At 34.9% G+C, this 24,554-nt stretch overlaps 1 protein-coding gene across 3 annotated transcripts in view; it reads left to right on the forward strand.

Moving 5' to 3' along the window:
• STAG1 (STAG1 cohesin complex component) overlaps positions 1 to 24,554 on the forward strand; it is a 189,393-nt gene that overhangs the window by 143,320 nt on the left and 21,519 nt on the right. For all 3 annotated transcript variants that reach the window (XM_087933066.1, XM_026701353.2, XM_087933067.1), the window contains 14 exons: positions 3,879 to 3,986; positions 5,400 to 5,514; positions 6,583 to 6,700; positions 11,739 to 11,842; positions 12,850 to 12,942; positions 13,032 to 13,121; positions 13,276 to 13,479; positions 15,506 to 15,576; positions 15,902 to 15,989; positions 17,158 to 17,238; positions 19,520 to 19,612; positions 22,462 to 22,636; positions 23,492 to 23,631; positions 24,053 to 24,154. In XM_087933066.1, coding sequence (XP_087789192.1) covers positions 3,879 to 3,986; positions 5,400 to 5,514; positions 6,583 to 6,700; positions 11,739 to 11,842; positions 12,850 to 12,942; positions 13,032 to 13,121; positions 13,276 to 13,479; positions 15,506 to 15,576; positions 15,902 to 15,989; positions 17,158 to 17,238; positions 19,520 to 19,612; positions 22,462 to 22,636; positions 23,492 to 23,631; positions 24,053 to 24,154 — 1,582 coding nt within the window. The remainder of the gene's footprint in view (positions 1 to 3,878; positions 3,987 to 5,399; positions 5,515 to 6,582; positions 6,701 to 11,738; positions 11,843 to 12,849; positions 12,943 to 13,031; positions 13,122 to 13,275; positions 13,480 to 15,505; positions 15,577 to 15,901; positions 15,990 to 17,157; positions 17,239 to 19,519; positions 19,613 to 22,461; positions 22,637 to 23,491; positions 23,632 to 24,052; positions 24,155 to 24,554) is intronic.

Here is a 24,554-nt window from a genome sequence, read left to right on the forward strand (position 1 = left end):
GTGGGGAACCACCACTATCCACCCCAACAATCCGCTATCCTCATTGTGGTATGATTTAACCACTCGAAGGAGGGCAGCCTTTTTCTAAAAGGGGCTGGGGGTGATGTCCCAATTGCGTGGTGGAGGAGCAGCCATCTTGAAACACTGGAGCTGAAGATGAGAATAGCTACTTGCCTTCAAGTATGGTAAGAGGGCCCCCAGGCTTTAGCAGTGTTCCAGCTCCTATTTCAATACAAGAGGAGGTGCGTGCCTCAGCAGTGGTGAAGGAACACTGGCCCCAGGGTCTAGATATGGAGTTGGCCTATTTTGGGGAGCAGGCCCAGTGGCACAATGGCCGGAGACTGACAAGAGGGTGACCAGGGCCACCCAGACTGCTGCACTTTGCTCCCCACTCCCCTTCCCAGAGTGACTCGCTTGGCTTCACACACAGATTCTACATCTGCCTGAGAGGCAAACCAACCATAGCCAGGCTGCCCAGCCACAGAAACAGGCAAAACAGGCCTCACTGACTTCTGGCTTTGGTGCTTGCCAGAAAGGAATTATGATTCCATGTAAATATAATATCAATAATCTGAATGAAGAATATTATTACAAATACCTGGGTATGTTTTAGGCTGACAACACCAAGCATACTTAAGAAGAAGAAGGTAAGTAGTGAATATGTTCAGGGTTCCGGAGATTGCCCTAATTAAACCATGAGCCTCGAGCTAAGCTTCAAAAGAATCCAAAAGATTTATTAGGAGCAACATGTTGGCATTATCCCAGTTGAAACCAACTTTCAAAAACTTGAAAACAGGCATAGGAATGTTTTACGAGTTGACAGAATACACAGAAGAGTGAAGATCTCAAAAGTCTGAACTCAATGACAGAAATACCATTAAAGCAATTAACAACTGAGCAATTCCAATCATTAGATATTCATCTGGAATAGTGGACTGGATGCAAACAGAACTAAAAGTCCTGGACAGGAAGACCACAAAAATAATGACAATGAAAATCATTCCTTTCATCCTTGCAGCAATATTGACAGACTCTATTTACCAAGGAAAATAGATGACATGGAATGTTTCAAGAACACCAGTTGAAAGAAAAAAGGCCATTGGAAGAATATATGGAAGATACAGTGAAGAAGATGCACTGAAGTTAGTATATAATGAAGATTTACTGAATACCAGAGAGACCAAACTAGCTGACAAGAAAGACCAAATGAAGACTAGAAAAGAATAGAAATGCTTTCTCTGAAATGAAGCTAAATAAACAGTGGACCACCTACATAGCTCCTGCAAGAAGATCACACAGACTAAATATATATGACAAAGTAGCAACAATCGTACATTGGATATCTGCAAGAAATGCCACTTGCCTTCAAGCGAGAACTCTGGGACCACAAAATAGAGTAATAGAAAATGAAGACAGTAAAATGCTCTGGGACTTTGAAAAGAACAGAATAGAATAGACAGGCACCTGACACTTAACACCCTAGACTTAACAATTTCTGATAAAAAAGACAAAATGCCTGGATAGTAGACATGGCAGTACCTGGTGACTTCAGAGTAGGAGAAGAATGCAAAGACTTGCAAATAGAAATAGAATGACTAGCAAAAGAAAGCAAAGGTAGTACCAATAATAGGCACTTTGAGTGCAATCCCAAAACAACTCGAGCATCACTTGAATACCATTGACACTTGACAAAATCACTATAAATCAATTGTAAAAAGCAGCTTCATGTGGGACAGCTTACACCCTGAAACAGTGCCTCTATTGTTAAACAACAATATCTGCTTATCCCAGTTCTTTGGGAAGGACTCAATAGTTGAATAAAAATGCCAAATCTAGTCTATAAACATCTGGCTGAGTATGCATCCAGCTATAATAATAAAATGTGTACGCTAACCGACTCTCACAGCACTCAAAGAAATTATAGTTCTGTTAAGAATAAAATAAAAGATAAAAGATGGCCAGATGGAATTGAGGGAGGGGTCTCACTTTCTCACTTTCAATTTTGAAAGATCAAGAGCTTGATTATTCATCTTGATATAGATTGAACTGTATTGCTACCAAGATGCATCTTTGCCTGACATATCTGCTGTATTTTCTTTCTAACAATAAAAGTCAAAAGCAAATCTGAAATCGATAAAAGCTGCAGGTAGTACAGATCCTGGGTCCAAAATTATTTTTTTTTTTACCAGATGCTAAAAAATAAGAGTATAATCAAAGACTGAGCACTAGAACCTGCTTGCTTGTTTTCTGATTCAATTCATTCTGAGAGTTTATTATGAAAATGCTTAGCATGCAGTTTTCTTATTATGCTAAGGAAGCTATTTAGCTACCTTTTTTAAACATTGGAACTCTCCTTTGGAATTGGTGCCTTATTGTCTTTAAATATAAGTAGGTAGATAGGACAAATGTCCATCAATCTAGATTACCCCAAATAACTTCAATATTGATAAAGTAGTTGCCATGAGCTTTGCCATGGCTAAATTGTTTAGCAACACATTTTAAGTTGGTTGCAAGATCCACTGTGAAAACAATCTCATATTAAACTGCAGGTTGAGCTCATTTATATCTTCCTACAAATATAATGCCCTAAATTATTCTTCCACACTGAAACTGTTGTAAAAAAAAGAAGAGAAAGATGTGAAACAAACCTGTATTCTTAACCACGAAGGCAAAATTACATGATACTGACTTTATTTTTTAAAGCAGTTATTAATTCCTTCCTAGCCTCATCATTCATAATCAAGCCAAGGTTGTGCAAAGCCCCTAGTATTTAATTGAGTAGTACTGACTTGAAAATTAAAAATTAATTTATGGTACTGGACATAATTGTGTCTACAGGCCACCCCTTCAATTATAGTAAGTCAAATTTGGGAGGCTACTCCAGACATAAATGTCTTTGTACCTCTGCTGTGCTGTACTCCCATCACCTTTAAAAACTTCATACTTTAGATAAAGGTGTTAAGATAAATTTAGCTTTTCATTAGTTTTCAAAATTATTTGCTATAATATCTGCAATTCATAATAATTTTTTCTCTTGTTGAGGCTTGGCATTAGAATAATACGCCCCAGGTTCTAGCTGAGCTTTGTTCATTCATGAATGTTCATCACTAGATTTAAGGCACAACACAGATACATATTTTATATGCTCTTAGTTTAAAACTGAAACGAAATGTTAGTTACAGCATATATTTTGATGTAATTTAAAATTTTAGTCCCATGTCAGACACCTTTATTTTCTGAATTCATTGGAACTTCCAGTTATCTTGCATATAAATTATATACAGAATGTTCTCTTCATAGAACAATATTTATTTAGGAAAGCAAATTCAGGTTCATTTTGTAAAAATATACTCTTGTGTACTCTGGATCCAGACAATGCTTGAACAGAGTTCAGTTCATGGAAATGATGTGCCCTAATGCCTACTTTAGAGAAGAACATTAGATAGACATGCTTCCTCTAACAGTCCTAAAAATCTCTCACAAACTAAATAATATGGTAAATAGTAGAAAATTGATGAAAATCAGCTCTTTTCTTTCCGGTAATGAGAACCTGTACAGGCTTCAATGCTCTTTCATTAATAGAAAAGCATCTTCCATGACCATTTTGGATTAATGAATATCTTTGATGGTATTTATATAGGCATAAGTAAAGTATTATCGTCTCATTTATAATATTTTTTGCTTGGAATTATCCTTTAGTGTAATATGCATGGCATATTTCAATGCTTGCTATCCATATAAAATCCTGGACTAAAGTCAGCCAATTTTTTATGAGGCCTACTTTAATTTTGTAGATATTATTTATTTTAAGGGTAACTTAACAAAGATGGTAACATTGAGTACTTTTCTTGAACTTAATGTGTTATTTCTTCATTCAGTGGAAGTGAAGAAGCTTTGTCAAATGAAGACTGTGAGAATGTTTATCATTTGGTATATTCAGCACATCGGCCTGTTGCTGTAGCAGCAGGGGAATTCCTTCACAAAAAGTAAGCCTGTATTGACTGTGAATGTTAATGTTTCAATGGCGAACCATTGCTTAAAGCTGTTTGTTTTCAGGTTAGTTTTTGTTTAACATTTCACCTTAGAGATGCAATTTATATTGAGATGTTGCTTCATATTAAATTGTTAGTTTTGAGTGAGACCCTTTATGTGCACAGTTGAACTCCCTTGACTCATTAACAATCCCAGTGATAGCCCTCAATAAGATTGCCCTCTTTCTGAAAAGCAGATCTAGAATTTTAGAGTTGTCCTGGACTCAGCCCAAGATGGATTAATTCAGGTTGTTTACCCTAACTAGGATTCAGCACCAGTTGTGGTGATAGGAACAACATTCTAAATAAAGAACTCTTAATAGTTTGGAATGTGACCTGCAAATTACTCTTTACCATTGTGAATTATTTCATTATCCAGGGTTTCTGAGTGGGAATATGGTTTTATATAGTTCCAAATGTGGTGGTGGTTCAGGAAAGAATGTCTAGCCCACTACAAACCACTTCCAGTTCAGAGGTCCTGAAAATACCCCAATGACTCAAAAATAATGAGATAGGCATGGGAAGAACCAGAATGTTCAGTTTTAGTATTTTATAGTTATAGTCTTTACCCTGTCACATTTGTATCCTTACAATCCCACATTTGATAAGATAAACGTACATCTAATCTGTTTGCCATAGGATGAACCTAAGAATACCCACTAATATTAGACAGAATATATTAGAACATTACTTTTCAAAAGGCTGTTGAGAACCCCCCTAAAAAAAACTAATCCCAAAGATTTTCCTTATGTTTTACTTTGAATTTTCTCCCAAAGGAAGGCTCTGAGATTGCTTAAAGCGCATATGTAATATGAATCACATTTTATATTCCATAAACCTAATATTCTGATAGACCAAGATGTCTTAAGTCTATCTTCATCTTGATCTTCACATTTTGTTTTATATTTCCTTCTGTAATATATCATTAAATATTTGCAATCTCAAACTGGACCACCATCTTAATATTCCAGATGGAGTATTTATAAATTATGTTTCCATTTTTCACCAAGCCTTTCTTTCTTCTCCTCTTTGCACATCTTTTATCTTACTTTTTATAAAGAGTCTTTTATGGGGAATTTGCAGAGCAGTATTACGATTCTCATCATTTTTATGGTAATTTTAACCATGGTAATTATAACCATGAATAGTGTTCCACAGTTTAAGTTCCATAAATAAATAAAAGTTCCATAAACAAAAAAGTGCAGTTTGGGTGATATTTGCATATTCTCTTTATTTGACTGGAGAAGAATCTTTCTGAAGAATCTCCCTTGGTTGACTCTAATGAAGAAATACATTCGTTGTTAGAGCATTCCATAAAAAATGGACAAAAGAAAATATGTTAACATAAAAGGTGTTATCTTTTTATAGACTATTTAGTCGGCACGATCCTCAAGCAGAGGAAGCACTAGCCAAAAGGAGAGGACGGAATAGTCCAAACGGGAATCTTATTAGGATGCTGGTTCTTTTCTTTCTTGAAAGCGAGGTAAAATTAATTTATGTTCAATTTTATTTAAACTAATCAGTTTTCATAACTTTTTTCAATTAGCATTATTTTAGACAAATTCCTTGTGTGTCTCATTACACTTGGCCAGTAAAGTATGTTCTCTTCTATTCCTATTCACATCTATTTCTAGTTCTATTCAAATCTATTTTTTGTGGCTAAAAATCTGTTTTCAGAGAATAAGCCTTATGGTAAAATTTGAACATATTTTGATCTTCACAATTTACTGTAATCTTAAGATTTTTCATAATTTATAACTTGAAATAAGCAAGCTTTTTATAATGAACAGACCACTGAGATATAGTAAGTCACCTTATTCATTATAGTGCTATTGAGGAAAAATATAAATTAGAACTGTGCATGTGTTTTAACAGGATGCAAGATCAGGTTAAAATAAAAAGCAAGAGAGGAAATGAACTTGCTTTAGACTTTTACAATTAAATATGTGTTTTTCTAATATAATGCACATGCTACTAACTAAAAATGACTTTAAAACTGAATATGTTTTTCTGTTACATTTTGTAGCCTTTTATTATATCCCAATATGATGAATTCACTTTCTGGTATTACGTTACCCACAGATGTATTCTTTAGTGCAGTATTAAGTGTACTTTCAAATATCTGACTATGTGGTTACAAAATATGACAAGGTGCTAAATCACAAAGGAAGCAGAGACAATCTGAAATTAAAATTGTACTATCAGTCTACAAAGAGATGAAGATCAAACTGAACTTGTCAGTAAGCATGAGAATACTTGAAATGTATTTTAATGCAGTTGGGGAACAATAATAGAATCTTGAAAAGATGTCAGAGCCTCTCTCCATTTTAACTTACAACTAATCCAACCAAGGCAGACTTCATTTTTAATACTGTCTACCTTCCCAAGACTCAGATATCTTTTCTGTAACAGCTCAACATTTTACCCTCTCTGAACAAGACTCAAACTCCTTCCATTTTTTTTTACATATTCTTACATAATGCTGCAAGTAATACTACAAGTAGTGTCTGTGAAAATGCCTATGAAGAGTTTTGCTTGTTTTACTTTTTAGTTACATGAACATGCTGCTTATTTGGTGGACAGTTTATGGGAAAGCTCTCAAGAATTGTTAAAAGACTGGGAATGCATGACAGAATTGCTACTAGAAGAACCTGTCCAAGGTGAAGAAGGTACTCATCAGGTTTACTTATTTGATTAAAACAAGAGAGCATTGTCTAGTCTCTTCCATTTAAGGCAGTGAAGTGCAATGGGCTGCTTATTTAATCTGTGTTTTCAGTTTATAAGGTTTTGGTCCCATTAAAATCAATGAAGCAAAATAGTTACAATCAACTTAAGAGTCTTAGTCAGAATCTAGCTTTTTACTTATACTCAAATCCACAATCATGAATTTATTGCATTGCTGCATCCATCCAAATCAATCAATGTGACTCTGGGCAGTGTACAACAACAAAAATAAACATTAGCAAAAAATAGCCATGCATTAACTTAAAAAAAAACCCTCTTCTAACATATAAAATGATAAACCAAAATTTAATTAATTATAAAATTAATTAAAACAACCAGAAACAAATTCCACTCAGCTAAATCCAAATGCTGGAAGAAAAAGCCAAATCTTAAAGGCAAGCAGCATTGAGGCCATCATATAATTGGGATGAGGGGGACCAAGAATAGAAGCAACTATCAAAAAGAAACACCCTGAAAGTCTCATATGATGACAGATGAGAGATCCTGGAGCATGACTTCAGGAGCATGGGGGTAAGCAAGTTATTCTTGAGAAGTGATCTTGCAAGTAATCTAGTCCTGTGCCATGTAAAGAGGGGGGCAAGGAGAGAGAGAAAGAGAGAGACTGTAGACAATATTTCTCGAATAAAAGATATACAGAATTAAAAACTACAGAAACAATTTTGAAAAAGACGCAAGAAAATTGAAAAAGGTGAAAAACAATAAAAAAAGAAAGGCAAAGAAAAATATCTAAATATATTTCAGAATCTTTATAATATTAGTCTCCTTGGTGACATGTAACAAAAGTACATCAGTTTATAAAATAATATCTCAAATTATATTGCAATGTGAATGTCAGGCCTTGTAACCACATTCTTTCACATTGATCCATCTGTACATTGCCTAAATTCTTGTCCCATTTTATCATGAACTTGCTCGTGCATTTCAAATCTCATTTTATACCTGTTAGCAGTGATCTAGCATTTATCATTTTAGTTATACTTTAGGCATGAAAACCAACTAGGTGACTTTGGGCTACTCGTTATCTCTCAGTCCATGACATCAGGCTATGGTAACAAGTTGGTCAGTTAATTCCTATCACAACCAATGGGTTGACGGTCAGTTGATCTCTACTTGTCGACCCTGTACTTGAAGGAAAACCACTAGGAAAAACATTTATACAAAATTCCCTTTGAAATTCTGTTACATATTGTTCTATATATGGTAACATTCTGTCCATATTGAATCTTTGTCTTAATTAAAGTTATGATCATTTGAAATATAATATATGAAAATTACCAAAAAGTAAACCCTTCTAAAGTGAATTGTTTTCTTGCTTTCATTTTAAGTTTTGCATTTCCTTGTTCTAACAAATCTACACATGTTAACGATTTTTCTTTGCCTATTGCTATTTTCTATAAAACATTTGATGAGTTAAGACCAACCTAAGTATTTTCAGTTATAATGGTTTCCAGAATCTGTTACTTGTCATAACAAAAACAACTATGGTACCCAAATCTCAAACCACGCTCTTCTAACAATTTCTTGTTTCTTAATAACATTAATTCCTTTATCCAAACAGCAGGCAGCAAAGTACAATTTAAAATCAGGCAATCCCAGTCAATTTTCTTTGCATGTTGGAGAATCTTATGTTTAATTCTTGGCATTTCCCCTGCCATATGAATCTGGGTATATCTGTTTACTGTTGTTTGAACAGTACATCATTTCTCAAAACCAATATTGTCTGGAAGGAAGCCAACATTCTAGGCAACATATTCATTTTTACTACTGAAATTCTTCCTAATGATAGTTGTAACTTTTCCCATATTAATCAATCCTTAATGTCAGTCAGTTTTTAAAATAATTATTGTTTTAATTTCCATATTCTTTAGTAACACCTTTGTTTTATCCTTAGTAATTTTAAATCCAGTTAGAACACTAAATTCCCTTTGTCTTTCCATTGCAGGTAGTTTTTGAGTTATGGCCATAATGGAGCTGCCCATCATGATTGTAACTTGTGATGGTTGTAAAACAGGTCAATCATGACCAACCTGATTTTATGAACTTTCTTGCAATGGGCATTAAGTAAACCACTGTGATCGTTACACAAACACTGCAGTCATTAGGCAAACTAATAGTTTGCTATGGGTGAGGTTTTGTCAAAAAACAGAAGTAAACGCCAGTTTTCTGGGAAAACTGCCTTAAAACACAGCCACATGACCGTGGAACACTGCAAACAGTCATAAATGCAGCCTAGTTGCTAAGTGCCCAAAAGTTCAATCACAAGATCTCAGAGAGGCAACCTTCAGAATCTGAGTCTTAAGGATCTCCTGGATAGGTCTCTCAGAACTTCAAATACAGAGTGCATTGCAGTAGTCTAATTAGGAAGTCATAAAGGACTATTTTTATCCTTATCAGATACTTAATATAGCTTCCTCTTCCTATTTCCTGTACTACCTGTAGTGACTTCTATAATATTCTTGTCAAGATTCCTATTAGAGTCTTGACAGTAGCGTTTTACAAAGATATCAGCTTATAGCTTCTATAGTTAATAAGATCCTTACCAATTTTCAAGTTATAATTATATAAAGACCCTGGTGATCAAGGCAAGGCAGGCCTCTTATTTATGCTCTCAATAAATGTTCCAGCAACCAGCCCTCCAATTACCACCCCACACTACCCTGAAGGCAGCCCCTTCAGTCCCCCAAACAATAGCCCCTATATTAAAAAGAAGGTCCACAGAGTAGGACCACATTCACAGGGCAAGGCCTAGGATTCCAATTCCAGTCTATGGCTAATTGTGGTTAACTATGACTAACAGGCAAAGTCCAGGCACAAGACAAATGGTAGTCCTCAGGGCAAAGACAAAGTACAAGGCAAAAGCCAGTTCTAAAGGCAAAGCAAGGACAAAAGCAGTCCACAAGACAAGGGCAAGGTCCAAGACAAAAGGCTGAAGGCAGTCTTCACAGCTAGGCAGAGCAAGAGGTGACAAACAGTCTTCAAGACAAGACAAGACACTAGTCAAAGCCGGGAAAGTGTAAGCCAAAACAAGCAATTATTCCTGGCAAAGACTAACTCCCCAAGGCTTCTCCTTAAGTCAGTCTAGTCCAGGTGTTCCTTGTGAGGAGGTGGGGTGACCTCCTGAATAGCCTTGCAGACCTTCTCTGAGTTTACCTACACTTTGCTCTCCGTGCCCTTGGATCAAGTGGAGGAGGTAGATGTTCCTCATCAGGGGGTACCTACTGTCTATCTGCACCACTCCCTGTGGTGCAGCCGATCCTCCCCTGTATCTGTGAAGGCAGGCAGGTCTCTGCTTGGTCAACCACCTCCCCCAATGTCTGAGGGCCTGGGACAATTCTGTCTGACACCATTGTCCTCAACCACTGACTTCTCCAACATGCCAGGAGCCAGTTTCCAACTCCTCCTCTCCTAAAGTTCATATTATTTAGAATCACAGGAACCACTTCAGTTTTATATGTACAGATAGAGCTGTCTTGCAGTAGATATGATCCATTGTACTTTAATTTGTAATGTTATTTTTATTAGCAATGTGTTTAGAAATATTGTATTTAGAAATATTTATCTTTTGAGATTTTATTGCTTTTAATGTAAGCTTCTCAGAGTCACTTCAAAGCAAAGTGGGCAGCAAACAAATTTAATTATAAATAAAATAAATATATGTACATATTACATAGTTTAAATAAAGCCAAATAAAATAGACTTTTAAAAATGTTTAAAATATTGGAAGAGCACTTGAGATTTCAATTTAATTAAATCAGCTTGGAACTGACTTCTTAAAGTACCGTATATTTTTTTTTAAAAAAACTATAGTGTCAAGCCATTGATAAATTAACTATAAAATTTAGATTACTTAGCCAAATTAGTCATTGCTAAGCAGTGGAAATAAATGGATAATATTTCAATGGCTAGATGGCATGTTAAGATCTGGTCTGCAGCTTTTTTGAAAAGTCTCTGAAAAATTCCATTGGATGATAAAGTTAAAAGAAACGATTTGTCCGGATCAGCTAATCATGAGCATCTATTAAGCTTCAAAAACTTCAAAGGATTTATTCAGAGCTAACATGTCAGCATGACCTGTAGGTAGCCGATTCTAAGATATGTAATTCACTGTCACCCTTGACCCTGGTTTTCCCCCACCCCTGTGGGTGTATCATAATTCATATTCTCCAACAAAACACGCTCATAGCCAAGAGTCATCACTCATGTTCTCCAATTAGAGATTTGCTCAGCAGAAACTCCGGTCTTAGTTATATCTTTGCAAGATAAAAATGGAATACACTTTCGGTTCCAAACTGCTTTCAAATTTCTCCCCTCCCCCCACTTTTGTTCTTGGCAACTCTAAAACATGCATGAAATGACAGAATTATTGTTTTACAAAGAATTTTATTATTTACATAAGAGATAAGCATTTTGGAAACAACTTCTGTCAAACATTATGGGCATGTTAAAAAATATATCAGCAATATGTAAATTTTGTGTAACTCCATCAAAATTAATTAACAAAACAGCTCATAGATAGCACTTTACCCTGTAAAGTCATGTGACCGTGTTCAAGTCTTCAACCTTTTGCCATGGATAAGCGAATCACGGCGTTGTTAAGTGAAATCTGGCTTCCCCCATTGAGTTTCCTTGTCGGAAGCTGGTTGAGAAGGTTGCAAACTCTGATCATGTTCCCAGGGATGCTGTAACCATCCACCTGCCAAGTACCCAAATTGTGATGAAATCGTGACAGTTATAAATGTGAAGTCACTGTATTCAGTGCTTTAGTGACTTGAAACAGTTACTTTTTTAAAAAAAAATGTGGTTTTCTTATTTTTAGTGATATAATTGGTATTGCTACTATTACTGCTACAGGTTTTAGAAGATAAAATGTCCTGTTGTTCAGGATATTGAGCCAAACGTAGCATTATTTGCAAAGATTAGTTGTACATTTCATTAGTCCATCTATATGCTTTATCTCTGTAGCAATGTCTGATCGTCAGGAAAGTGCACTTATAGAATTAATGGTATGTACAATTCGACAAGCTGCAGAAGCACACCCTCCAGTGGGCAGAGGAACTGGCAAGAGAGTAAGTTGGGTTTTGTTTTGTTTTTAAACTTTTCTCTTTGACCTTTTTGTACACATGTTTTTTCAGTGATTTTAAATAATATCTCAATAGGGAAAAATGATTGGTAAACATTTATCACAAATGATATTTGAGTTCAATATTCTATTTTTAATGAGTTTTTTTAATAACATGCAAATTATTGGGATTGTTTTCTAAAATAGTGACAATTCAGATGTTTTTTGTAATCATGTCCAGAACATAAAATGTTTGCCTTGATGAACACTCATAATGAGAATGTGGAGTTGCACATCTCAAACATTTGGAGATATACTTAAAGGACTTTTGGGAGACACACATCCTTGTAACAAAATGGCTTAAGATGATAGAAAATCTGTCAAAGATGTTAAATACTTTAAATAACCATCAATTCAATTACTGTTCAAATTAACAACGGTGTTAAATAAGGAGGCTTCTAACTACCAGTACTTCACAAAGTTGCAGATATAACAGAATCCCAACAGTCATGCTATCACAATTTGTGAGTTTGGCAATTGGCTCACAGTTATGATAATTGTAGTGTCCCTTGGTCATGTGATTGTCATTTGTAAACTTCACTGCTGGATTCCAGCAAGTAAAGTCAATGGCAAAACTGGCAGAAGGTCATAAATGGCGGAAACCTGACGTCACTCTTAACAGCTGCATAGGATTTGCTTAATGACTGTCACCATAACTGCCATCATAAAAACAGAGTTCTCACATGATATCACACTTTATGATATCAGTTGGTGATGGAATTGCCCATCCAATTATTGTCAACTGAGGACTACTTATATTCTTTCTTATTGCAGCATTCTCAGTGGGAAAATTTTACTTTCAATTTGGGTTATAATAATAGTATCCTATTAAAAAACCAGCATATTAATTTGGAGATTAATTAGACTGCTGTATAAAGAAGGCACAATTTGTATTTTGATTGGCAATATTTATATTACAACGGTTTATGATGTGATAGTCCCCCTATTTTTCAGGTTTTAACAGCAAAAGAAAGAAAAACTCAGATAGATGACCGGAACAAGCTAACAGAACACTTTATTATTGCACTTCCCATGCTCCTATCAAAGGTATGTCAATAGAATGTGATTCAGCAGTAATAGTTATATGACTCTCTTTCTAATTTCTGTATTAATTTTCTTTTTTTCCCTATTACTAGTATTCTGCTGATGCAGAGAAGGTGGCAAATCTTCTTCAAATTCCTCAATATTTTGACTTAGAAATTTACAGCACAGGAAGAATGGAGAAGGTATAGTACACCAAAATGGAGAAGTAATCTGAATAATGCTAAGTTATGTTGAAGGTTTTGTAATTATTTGGAATTTTACATTTCTGTGCTCTATTTTCATGTTTGTTAGGGTAATTGCTTCAAGAAATGACCAAAATTTCTCTTTGTTCCACAGCATTTGGATGCTTTGTTGAAACAGATTAAATTTGTTGTAGAGAAGCATGTGGAATCAGATGTTCTTGAAGCCTGCAGTAAAACATACAGCATTCTGTGCAGTGAAGAATATACTATTCAGAATAGGGTTGACATAGCTCACAGCCAGCTCATTGATGAATTTGTGGATCGATTCAACCATTCTGTGGAGGATCTATTAAATGAGGTTTGCTTGTATCCTGTTTACCTTAGAGTAAAATATCTGCCTACACATTAGTACCAGAACATTATTTTAATTTTTAATTTTTTTTTGTTTGCATCCCAGAACATCAAATGAGAACTAAATTTCTATTGTATTGATGGTATATAAGAGGCCTAGACAGAGGTGGGTGGAAAACCACATGAATATGTTTATCACGGAGAACAATAGAAAGATCCTTTTCTGTTTAAAGATATTGTGATTATAAAGTGAGGTGATGCAAGGAATTTAGTTTCTGACAATTGGCTGTGATGGAACTGTGATTAAAATGCAGTATTGCAGGCTAACTCTGCCCACTGCCAGGAGTTCGATCCTGACCGGCTCAAGGTTGACTCAGCCTTCCATCCTTTCAAAGTCAGTAAAATTAGAATCCATTGTTGGAGGCAATATACTGACTCTTGTAAAATGTTCAGAGTATTGTAAAGCACTATGAAGTGATATATAAGCCTAAGTGCTATTGCTGTTCATGATATTGTGATTCTAAAATGAGGTGGGATAAGGAAAATAGTTCCTCAAATAGTTATTGCTTCCATTACATTTGAAAGTGGAAGAGAAACCATCTGTATAGGCAAGAACTCTGACCATATTTCTAATAGATACTTTGTTTCAATTTTGGATAGTTTCTATTATTTTCAATATACGACTATAAGAGGGATAGGAAAAATTGTTATTAAGCAGTGATTGTTAAGTGTGGCATCACATGACTGCACCTGATTTTACAACTTTTTTTGCTGCAGTTGTTAAGCGAATCAGCCATGTTATAAGAGACATCTGATCACTGCTTGTGACCTTCAGGCTTCCCTATTGACTTTCTTCTCAGAAGCCAGCTGGCAAGGTTGCAAATGGCGGTCACATGACTGTAGGATGCTGTGACTATCATAAATGTCTAACGGTTGCCAAGTACCCAAATCATGTTCATGTAACTGGGGATGTGAAGCAGTCATTAAGTCATTTTTCAGCGCCGTTGTAACTTTGAACAGTTGCTAAATGAATGGTCATGAAATGAAGGTTACCTGTACATAGAACCCCTTTATTTGGAGAGAGTAAGATTCATGTAACATGAGCTTTTATTTCAGAATTAGAATTCAATTAACTTGTAAATACATACTTTTTGTAAATATCTACTCGTGAAATAGGAATACGTATATAATTTAAATTATATACTAAATTATTTATTTAATTTATTTAATTTATATCTATCAGCACAATATTATAAGTGGACCAAGAATATAAAAGTATTATGTTAAAACTGCAACTTATCTCCAACAATATACATAATCTTCCAAACAAGCCCATATTTCTTTTATAAGTCAATTTTAATCAGTAGTCCTCAATTTTAGTATTAATATTCAACTTATTTTCTTCAATATTTCAATAATTCCTGAGGTTACTCAGCACTTGATACAAATTATTTTCTTTTTTTTTTTCAAAAGCAGAAAGTTCACTTGTGCACCTCAGAATTAAAATGAGAATTTATTTTCTAGAACCATTAGTCATGCATGCATGTATTGTCATATATTATCTAATTTCTTAATTCCTGTCATGCATATACCATTTTTTTCATATATATACCTATATTAGGCAGATCAAATCTATATTTAAATTGGTCAGTCATATAACAATACCTAGGAAAACCTTACTTGTGGTTCAGTGCTGAATCATGAAGGTATGTATATATCAGATATGTAGTTCATAAATCCTGTTGATCATTAGGATCTGTGTAATGCTAGGATATTGGAATACTTGGAAAGGGTAGCTTTGGTGAAATTTTTTTAAAAATTGCAAGGTGTCACACTAAGTCACTTCTCCAGCAAGGCAGGGATTTGAGAATCAGTTTGAGATTTTGTAAACTCTTGAATTTAGTTTCTGAAATACAAATTTATACAAATTCTCAGCAGCCATTGCTATACATAGATAGGAATCTATCTACACTCTTAAACATAAGTTAATATGAACATTGCTCAGCCCATGATCCTGTTTGTTCTGTTTCCAGGGAGAAGAAGCTGATGATGATGATGTATACAATGTTCTTTCTACTTTAAAGAGATTAACATCATTTCACAAGTATGTGGCTTTATGAGGTTTTATAGTTATTTAAATATTGTCAGTCATTTATACTGCCATTAAAACATAAGCAAAAAATTAAGCAAGATTGGAAGGTTTCTATTGTTAGACTAAATACAGAGGTAGAGATAATCTGTGTGTGTGTTTGTAAATAAAGGAACAGCTACTTTATGCAAGATGTAGGGAAGAAACTCCATAGCTTAAGAAATCATATAGTTTATATGTTGTACTTAACTCCTAATTATAACAGCAATTTTATTACTGCATTTGTTCAATCTTTACATGTTTGTTTGTTTATTTAATGCATTTTTAATTTCTCTCGAAGCGCTCATGATCTTACAAAATGGGATTTGTTCAGTAACTGCTACAGGTTATTGAGGACTGGAATTGAACATGGAGCTATGCCAGAACAGGTAAATAATAACTAATGTGTGCTGCTTTATTCATATAATACTATATGAAATGGATTTGGCTGTTCCCCGATAAAGCACCATATGTAATTTTCTTATATTGCTACTTTTCATCTTTTTAGTGTTATTTTAATACTGTAGTACTACAATACTATTGAAGTTGCTTTGACAATTGAGATGGCTAGGCAGATGAATGAATGAATGGTCGAATGGATGAATGAATGAATGAATTTCGTGACTACCAAAAGTCCGTTAAATTGAGTTGGACTTAAGCGATTAAGGCACCAGGCTAGAAACCAGGAGACTGTGCATTCTAGTCCCATGTTAGGCATAAAAGCCAGCTGGGTGACTTTGAGCCACCCACTCTTTCTCTCTCTCTCTGTCTCAGCCCAAACCACTTCACAGGGTTGTTGTGTGGAAAATAGGAGGAGGAAGGAGTATTAGGTATGTTCACTGCTTTGAGTTATTTATAAAATTAATAAAGGTGAGATGTTTTTAATTAACACTCTTTGCATTCATATCCTATTTTCATTTGAGGAGTGCAAAAGTATAAAGTTTTTTTTTTTTATCTTCCATAATTTTACCTTCACAACTGTTGTACGAGTGGGTTAGGCTAAATGATAAAATGTGGCCCTTAGCCCTTCAAATTTCCTTTATTGCTAAATAGAAGTGTGACTACTTTAATCCATGGAAAACAGTATAAGTTTCATTAGCACCTTGGTGCTTATACACAGTGTCCTTGGCAACTGATAAGGTTTCTTGACTCTTTTTATTTTTAAAGATTTTTTTAAATTTCAAAAATAAGGATAAAAATCAAAGCAAAGAGAAACGGTCATGCTGTTAAGCAAAACATCAGTTTCATATGTTTCATTTTAATGTGCTGTAACAAACTAGATGCATGCTATCAAAATAAATAGCTTCAAGTTTGGAACGTGCTACTTTAAACCACACCTTATATATTTTTATTTGAGATGCTCAGGCTTTTATTTGAGCTTTCCTGGCTTTAAACTATGCAATTGAAATTTCAGTTGATTGTAGCTACTATTTTTCCTCCTCAAGAATTAATAAACTGGTCCTTTGCAGTCTTAAAATCCTCTAAATACGTTGTTTCATAATTGCTGCAAACTGTATAAACTTCATACTTATTTGTCTGCTGTGAATTTTGTTTCAGATAGTGGTTCAGGCTCTTCAGTGTTCCCATTATTCTATTCTCTGGCAGCTGGTAAAAATTACAGAAGGATCTCCTTCAAAAGTAAGATACTATGGATCACAGTACTTCTAACACTGGGAGATAGTTGAGATGATTGTCCTTACATTCTTTCATAAATGCCCTACTTCTGGCATCAACAAGACAATATTTATTGTATACAGGTAATGCTCAATTTACAATCAACTGTTCAAAGTTACAACAGCACTGAAAAAAGTGACTTATGATCACTTGGAACTGTCGCAGCATTCCCATGGTCACATGATCAAATTTTGGGTGCTTGGTAACCAGTATGTATTTTACAACAGTTGCAGCATTCTGGGATCACATGGCCATTTGCAACTTCCAAGTCAGCTTCCAACAAGTAAAGTGAATGAGGGAAGTTTGATTCACTCAATGACTGCATGATTCACTTAATAACTGCAGTGACTCACTTAACAACCATGTTGCTTAGCATCAGAAACATTGGTCTCAAATGTGGCTGTAAGTCGAGGACTACCTGTAATACATTTTGATTTTCAGTGACCCTCTAAGCATATGTTATATGTTTTTCACCTGTGGCTTCCTTGAAATAACTTAGAACTTGCAAGGGTCATATGGCTCCAGTTGAGAATTACTATTCTATATAATTTGAGCTGGGATTTTTCTTGAATTTTAACTGATGTATTAATGTGTTTCCACTTAAGCCTGCTGTAAGATTACAACCCTCATGTCTAGCTTCTTAGTTCCCACTTACATACAAAGGAAAACTTATTTTTCTGCATCTGACCTGCATATGTGCACTTGTATATCTGTTCTTAGCTATTGCACAATAGCTATTATTATTAATCAGCTATTATTAACATAACTAGAATAGAAGAATGCCTGGAAATCTTTTTTCCAGATACATTGTTTTTCCCTATTATTCTATACTCAAAAAATCCATTCTGTTTTCTGAAATGCTACTACTGATTTACTAGATATTGTTGAAAATCTTTGTTGAAAGTCTTTGATGTGTGACCACAATTGGGACCAGAAAATTTGTTAAGTGGTGCACTCACTGACCATACCTGATTTTATGACCTTTTAGCCTCAATTGTCATGAAGTAAAACATCACATGATTTGTGACCTTCCCTGCTGGCTTCCCTATTGACTTAGCTTGTTAAAAGCCAGCTGAGAAAATTGCAAATGGCAGTCATGTGACCCTAGGACTCTGCTACTATAGGAAACGAGAGCCAGTTTCCAACCACCCAAATCATGTGATTGGAGGATCACTACAATGACTATAGTTGTGAACACTGATTATAAGTCACTTTTTTCAATGCTGTTGCAACTTTAAACAGTCAATAAATAAATGGCTCTAAGTTGAGGGATACCTGTATGTTTACTCCCCCCCTCCCTTTTGATGTTTTCTGGTAGGTCACCAGAAAGAGCAGAGATGGGGAAAGATAGTCTGGGCAGGCTGCCAAGTGCCCAAGTTTTGATTACATGACTATGGGGATACACCAATGGCCATAACTTTGGGGATCAGTCATAAGTCCATTTTTTCAGCACTATCATAACTTTGAACAATTACCAACAATATTAGTTGAGGATTACCTGTACATTGAATAATATGATTTGATCATGTCTGGTTTTGGTTTCATTTTGGAACTATATTGTAAGATATATGATAAATATATAGATAGACTTTTCAAGTAAAAGTTGTTAATGAACTGTTTTTGAAAAAGATTGTTTATATTGGGCATGTAAATTCACCAAAAGAGTTATACTGAGAGGTTAGAAAAGTACTGTTAACCAGATATCATAGTCTTGATTCAGAAATATTTAATGTGTCTAGTTTTGAAATTATTTTTCTACTAATTAAAAATGGGCACAATACATTTTTGGGCATGGTATCTCTTTTATATCCTTTATGTATATTTTGATAAATTGTTATTGATTATATGAATAAGTGATTTATTGTGGTGATTTATATTAATAGTATATTATTTAGGTTTATGTGTCTATTTTATTTTATTTCTTCTTGGTATATTCTTTCTCTTGGTATTATCACTTTGTAATAGAAAAAAATATCTTAAACATTCCCTTGTTAGGCAGTGAGACACAACTTTAAAACTATGTATTGCAATAACTCTGTCACATCACTTTCCAAATCTTCTTACTGTGGGTCTTTATTTTATTCTTGGATTTCATTATTTAAATTGTGATATTGTGAGCCAATTTAGAGGCGCCATCTGCAGCTATTATTCCACTGTATTTTTTCTCTCTCTGTTCTGAATATTTTTTTCCTGAAAATGTTGATTGATACTGAAAATTGGATAATTGTTCATATGTTTCCTCTAGGAAGATTTATTGATATTAAGGAAAACAGTCAAATCATTTCTGGCTGTCTGCCAACAGTGTCTGTCAAATGTCAACACTCCAGTAAAAGAGCAGGTAACAAAAAAAACAGATAAACACATAAAACAATGATGACAGTATTTTAGAAACTGTTATATATATCTTACTTCCTACAAAAATTAAATACTAACCTTCTTGATCAATTTGAATAATTTGTAAATTTTTAATATTTCTTCTAATTTAATTTTGCCTATTCTGGGAGTCTTTTATGAAGATGTAATTAGATATAATTAGCCATACAATTAATATGATTTCATTGTTAATTAAAATTTATGTCTGGCTAGATATTGGGTCAATAGAGTTCCAAAGTTTATTTCTAATTATGCTTTCATATTAGTTTTCCTATATTTTATTCCTGATATCTATTGCATGACAGTATAATAAAAAGTATAAAAAAGCAAATAGACTTGCTTCTTTTCCTAGACATTTCTTGGTCCCAGTAACCTCTCTGGGAAAGGAAAAGGAATCCCAAGAAGCTGGTTACGGTGTAATGAATTCAGTAATTTATCTTTTACTGATTTTAATTTTGGTCCAGACTACAAGAATTATTTCTGGAAATATTAGTACAGGATGTAACATATAGGTCAAGATCCTTTAATTTAATAATAGAATCATCAGTGTCCCTATTTTTTAACATTACATTTTTTAAAGTATTTTTGAGAAAAAAGACATGAACGAAAAAGTCAAAAAATAAAAATAAAACATAGTATGCTTATATAGATTTGCAAGCCTCATAGAATTTGGTTACATTTTTCTATGTTTCATTAAATAGTTTTAAGTTATTCAATACATTACAGTATATAATCATTAAACAAATCATTGTTAACATCCAATAATATTTAAAGACACCAATAATCATTTTAGTATAAATCTTGACATGAGATTAAGAGCTATATTAATTACAATACAGATAGTCCTTAGGTTACGACAGTAATTTGGGCCAGGATTGTTGTCATTAACCAATGCAGTTGTAAAGCATGATGTTGCTTGATCATATCAGTTAGCAATTGTAGTCCTGGTTTTTGTTGTAATCCCAAGACTCATTGGTTCCCTAAAAAGAAAGAGGCAAGAGTCTCAGGTAAGGGGTGTTGTGTGGGTGGCCAGGAGAGAGCCAGTAGAATCCATCCAGGAGGTTGGGGAGAACTGGTGCAGTTCACATGCAAGCTGTAGGAGGCAGGGGAGGGCCAGTGCAGGCCATACACAAATTATGAGAGACCAAGGAAGGCCCCGTGAAGGCCAGCAAAGGCTTCATGTTTTGAGGGCAGGAGAAAAAGTACTGACTTACTGAAACAACTTGCAACCATCCTCATTAGCTTTCCCATTGGCTTTCTTAAATAGTGAACGTGTGACTGTGGATCCATGTGGAATATCCAGTCACACAAATGCTTGGATGACAATCATCTGATTGAGAGTGCTTCAATAACTGGAACTTTGAAAGCCAGTCATACATCAATTTTTTAGCACCACTGTAAATTTGAACAGTCATTGAAATAATGAATGGCCTCAATCTGAGGATTACCTATAATATCCATGTAATTCTTTTCATTTAACAGATATAGATATGATTTAATCTGAGGCCAAGTTGCCTTCTCATTCCAAGTGGCATTTAAAGCCTCAGCCCCAGAAATAACCACATGGTTCCAGTGGGGGCCATTAAGTAATTAGGGGAAGACTGGGCAGACTCCCTATGGGAAAGTGTGTCATCAAATAATCAATAGCCAACAGAGAGTGATTCATCCATGGCAGCAGACTGATTGTAACATCCTCCAGCTTCAGATCACATTGCAACTGTCCCAAAATAAAATCCAGGTCTAATATATGGGCTGCTCTATGAGTCAGGCTAGAGATAATTTGTGAGCCACGAATTCCCAAACTGCCTCCAAATCTCTGCCCAAGGAGGGCAAATTGAAGTCTATCAGTTCCATAAGCCTGGGGACCTCAACTGTAAATCCAACCACTGTTTTCTTAGAGAAAAGGGAAGAAATACTTTCATAAGATTCAATTCAGTGTTGCAAAAGCCAGTTTGGTCTAGTGATTAGGGCATCAAGTTGTCTTGAGTTTTCGAGTTATGATAAAGATAATATTAATGTTCCTGGTTGCACTTCTTGTCCTGACTACCCTGAAGCATTAACTTCAATCTTGCAAGACTGAAAGTATTTCTCCCCTCCACTTTCTGGAAAATAAGGGAGGGTCTCTTCTGTAACATGTCTCATGTTTTCCCCTGACCTGTTGATTAAGCTTCCTCTTATCAGAATATTTCCTAGGCTGCAGACTCTCTATCTCTCAAGGCCATTCCCACATACTATCACAAGATCCTTTGAAAAACCAGGTAAAGCCTCATCCAGCTCCTATAATATCCTGCCTCAACAACCCAGAAGTGCAGTCCTAGCCCATTCCTCACTATCATTGTCACTGTAATTGCTGCTTAGGAGAAACAGGCCAGAATTGCTGCTGCTGCAGCATTGCAAAAAAATCCTCAGCAGATGACAGGCAGAGGCCATCATCAAACAGCCGATAAGCCACTTACAAGGCTGCCTCATCCAAAGCTTCTGCTCCTGTGACAAAAGCAGCAGCTTCCAATTCATAGAGCAAACCAGTTCTCACCTCCTCCAAACCAATTAATAGCTTTGGCTCTCTGACATTCCAGAAGCTATTTGAAAATGCTGCAATATTCTGGACCTCCTGACACCCAGCCTCACCAGTCCAGTTGTCTGCACCTAACAGAGGAGAGTTCAACTATGCACAACCTACAAATTATCCATAACTTCCTAAAATTCTTAGATTGTAAAAACTTAAACACATACAGGTTTACATTAGAATGTCATATACCTGAGCCTTTTTTGACATCTGTAACATAATTGATTAAATTGTTTTTTGTATTTCAGGCTTTTATGTTGCTCTGTGATCTCTTGATGATTTTTAGCCATCAGCTGATGAGTGGAGGCAGAGAGGGTCTTCAACCTTTGGTGTTTAATCCAGATTCGGGGCTCCAGACTGAACTCCTTAACTTTGTAATGGATCATGTCTTCATTGACCAAGATGATGAGAATCAGAGCATGGGCATGTATTAGTTATGTTGATGTGTACTTATAAATATGGTTAGGAAAAAAAACCCAGCTTTTTTAATAAGTTCTTTCAACTACAGAAAATCACAGTTGTGTAAGTCCCTCCCCACATCTCCCTCTGAGTACCTGGCTAGAGACTCTTAAGCTAATTAGTTGGCAAGTGTTTTTTTTAAAGTAACTGCAATCAGAGAGTTCTGTAAATTACCGCCTCACCCCCTTCTGGGCAGCTGTCTGAAGAAGTTTGAGCTGACTAGCAGCAAATGGTTTTTTTTTTAAATAAAAAAAAAGCAACTGCAAACAGAGCTCTGCAAGCCTGCTTGGAAGCAATTTAGTTCCTCATCTGAACCAAAAACAGCTGATAGGTAGTGGTGGGGGAAGCCTCTCACCTCAGTTAACGATGGCAATGATCAATAAATGAATTGAAGGAAATAGTAAATCAGAGCTTCATTCATTTAATGAGCCATTTGATTCAGTTTATGAATTTGATTTTAAAAATTTGTAAAATTGAGTCTGATTCATTTGATGATTTTTTTTTTTACTTATGAATCAAGTGGACAGGCTCCATTAAGAGTCGTACCTTGAGGCCTACCTGTAGTTTCAGGAGCAAAGGGAGGAAAGGGGGCAGGGAGACTGAATGTAATTGAGTATCTAGAAAGAATTCTGCAAATCAAATCTTGACCAGAAACACTCCGGTACTTTATTTTTTAATAACTTTCTCTTGTTGCTAGTTAGTAACTATCACAACATAACTATCCCATCATATTTTAGAGAACTGTAGAATGTATCAATTAGGTAAATGAGAAATAATGACATTAAAAAGCAACTGTATTTCATTTCATGTATTGTTTAGAGGGAGATGAAGAAGATGAAGCTAATAAAATCGAAGCTTTACACAAGAGAAGGAACCTTTTGGCTGCCTTTAGCAAACTTATAATTTATGATATTGTAGATATGCATGCAGCAGCCGATATCTTCAAGCATTACATGAAGGTATGATTCTGTGCTCTGTTACTTTGTCCTAATAAATCAGATTTGCCATAATATATGGGTATTTCTAAGGCTAACTTCATTTTGGTGAAAAGTTAGGCATGCATTTTTAAAAGAACCTCCATTTACTTAAGTCTGCTGGGTGTTGAAGAGATCCTCTCAAACAAAATAAGATAAAGTATTCAAGGCTGAACTAAGTAGGGAGGAATCTTCTCCTTATGTACAAAGAGAAATTCAGTTGGCAGTATAAAACTATTCAGCTTAACACTATTCAAAATTAGCATTTATTAATTCTAGTGTAGGAGAGATGATTTATTACAGTAGGTAAGACAATCTAAAACCCCACATCAAAGGTTGATTAAGAAAAAGATCAATAAAAATTAAATGCATTGTTAATTAAAATGTGCTCTTTTCTTGCTTTTAGTACTACAATGACTATGGCGATATCATTAAGGAGACATTGAGTAAAACAAGACAAATCGATAAAATTCAATGTGCAAAAACTCTCATTCTCAGTTTACAACAGGTAAAAATCTTTAGCCCCCACTAATTCTTAAATGTGTCTTCTATACAGATAACATTTTTCATATATTTGAATATTCTGATGCTATCATGTGACCATAGGATAGAGTTTAATATGAATATTTATCAACTATTACAGAATCTCTGATTTGGATAATTTGGAACAGTCAAAAATTGTCATCTATGATCAGCTCCAGACTACATCATAAAATTATTTTATTTATTTGTTAATTTATAGCACCCCCTTCCTTATAGGAGCTCAAGGCAACATTCTGTTATTTTTCTCCATAACAACCACCCCATGAGGTAGGCTGGACTAAGAAAGACTGGCCCAGTATCACCTAGAACTAAACTATAACCTGGATCTTTCCAATGTTAGCCCAGCATCTTAATCACTTTATTCT

This window comes from Pseudonaja textilis, chromosome 4, assembly GCF_049901715.1.
Source record: "Pseudonaja textilis isolate UNSWEBS1 chromosome 4, rPseTex1.2, whole genome shotgun sequence".
In the NCBI taxonomy this organism is placed as follows: domain Eukaryota; kingdom Metazoa; phylum Chordata; class Lepidosauria; order Squamata; family Elapidae; genus Pseudonaja; species Pseudonaja textilis.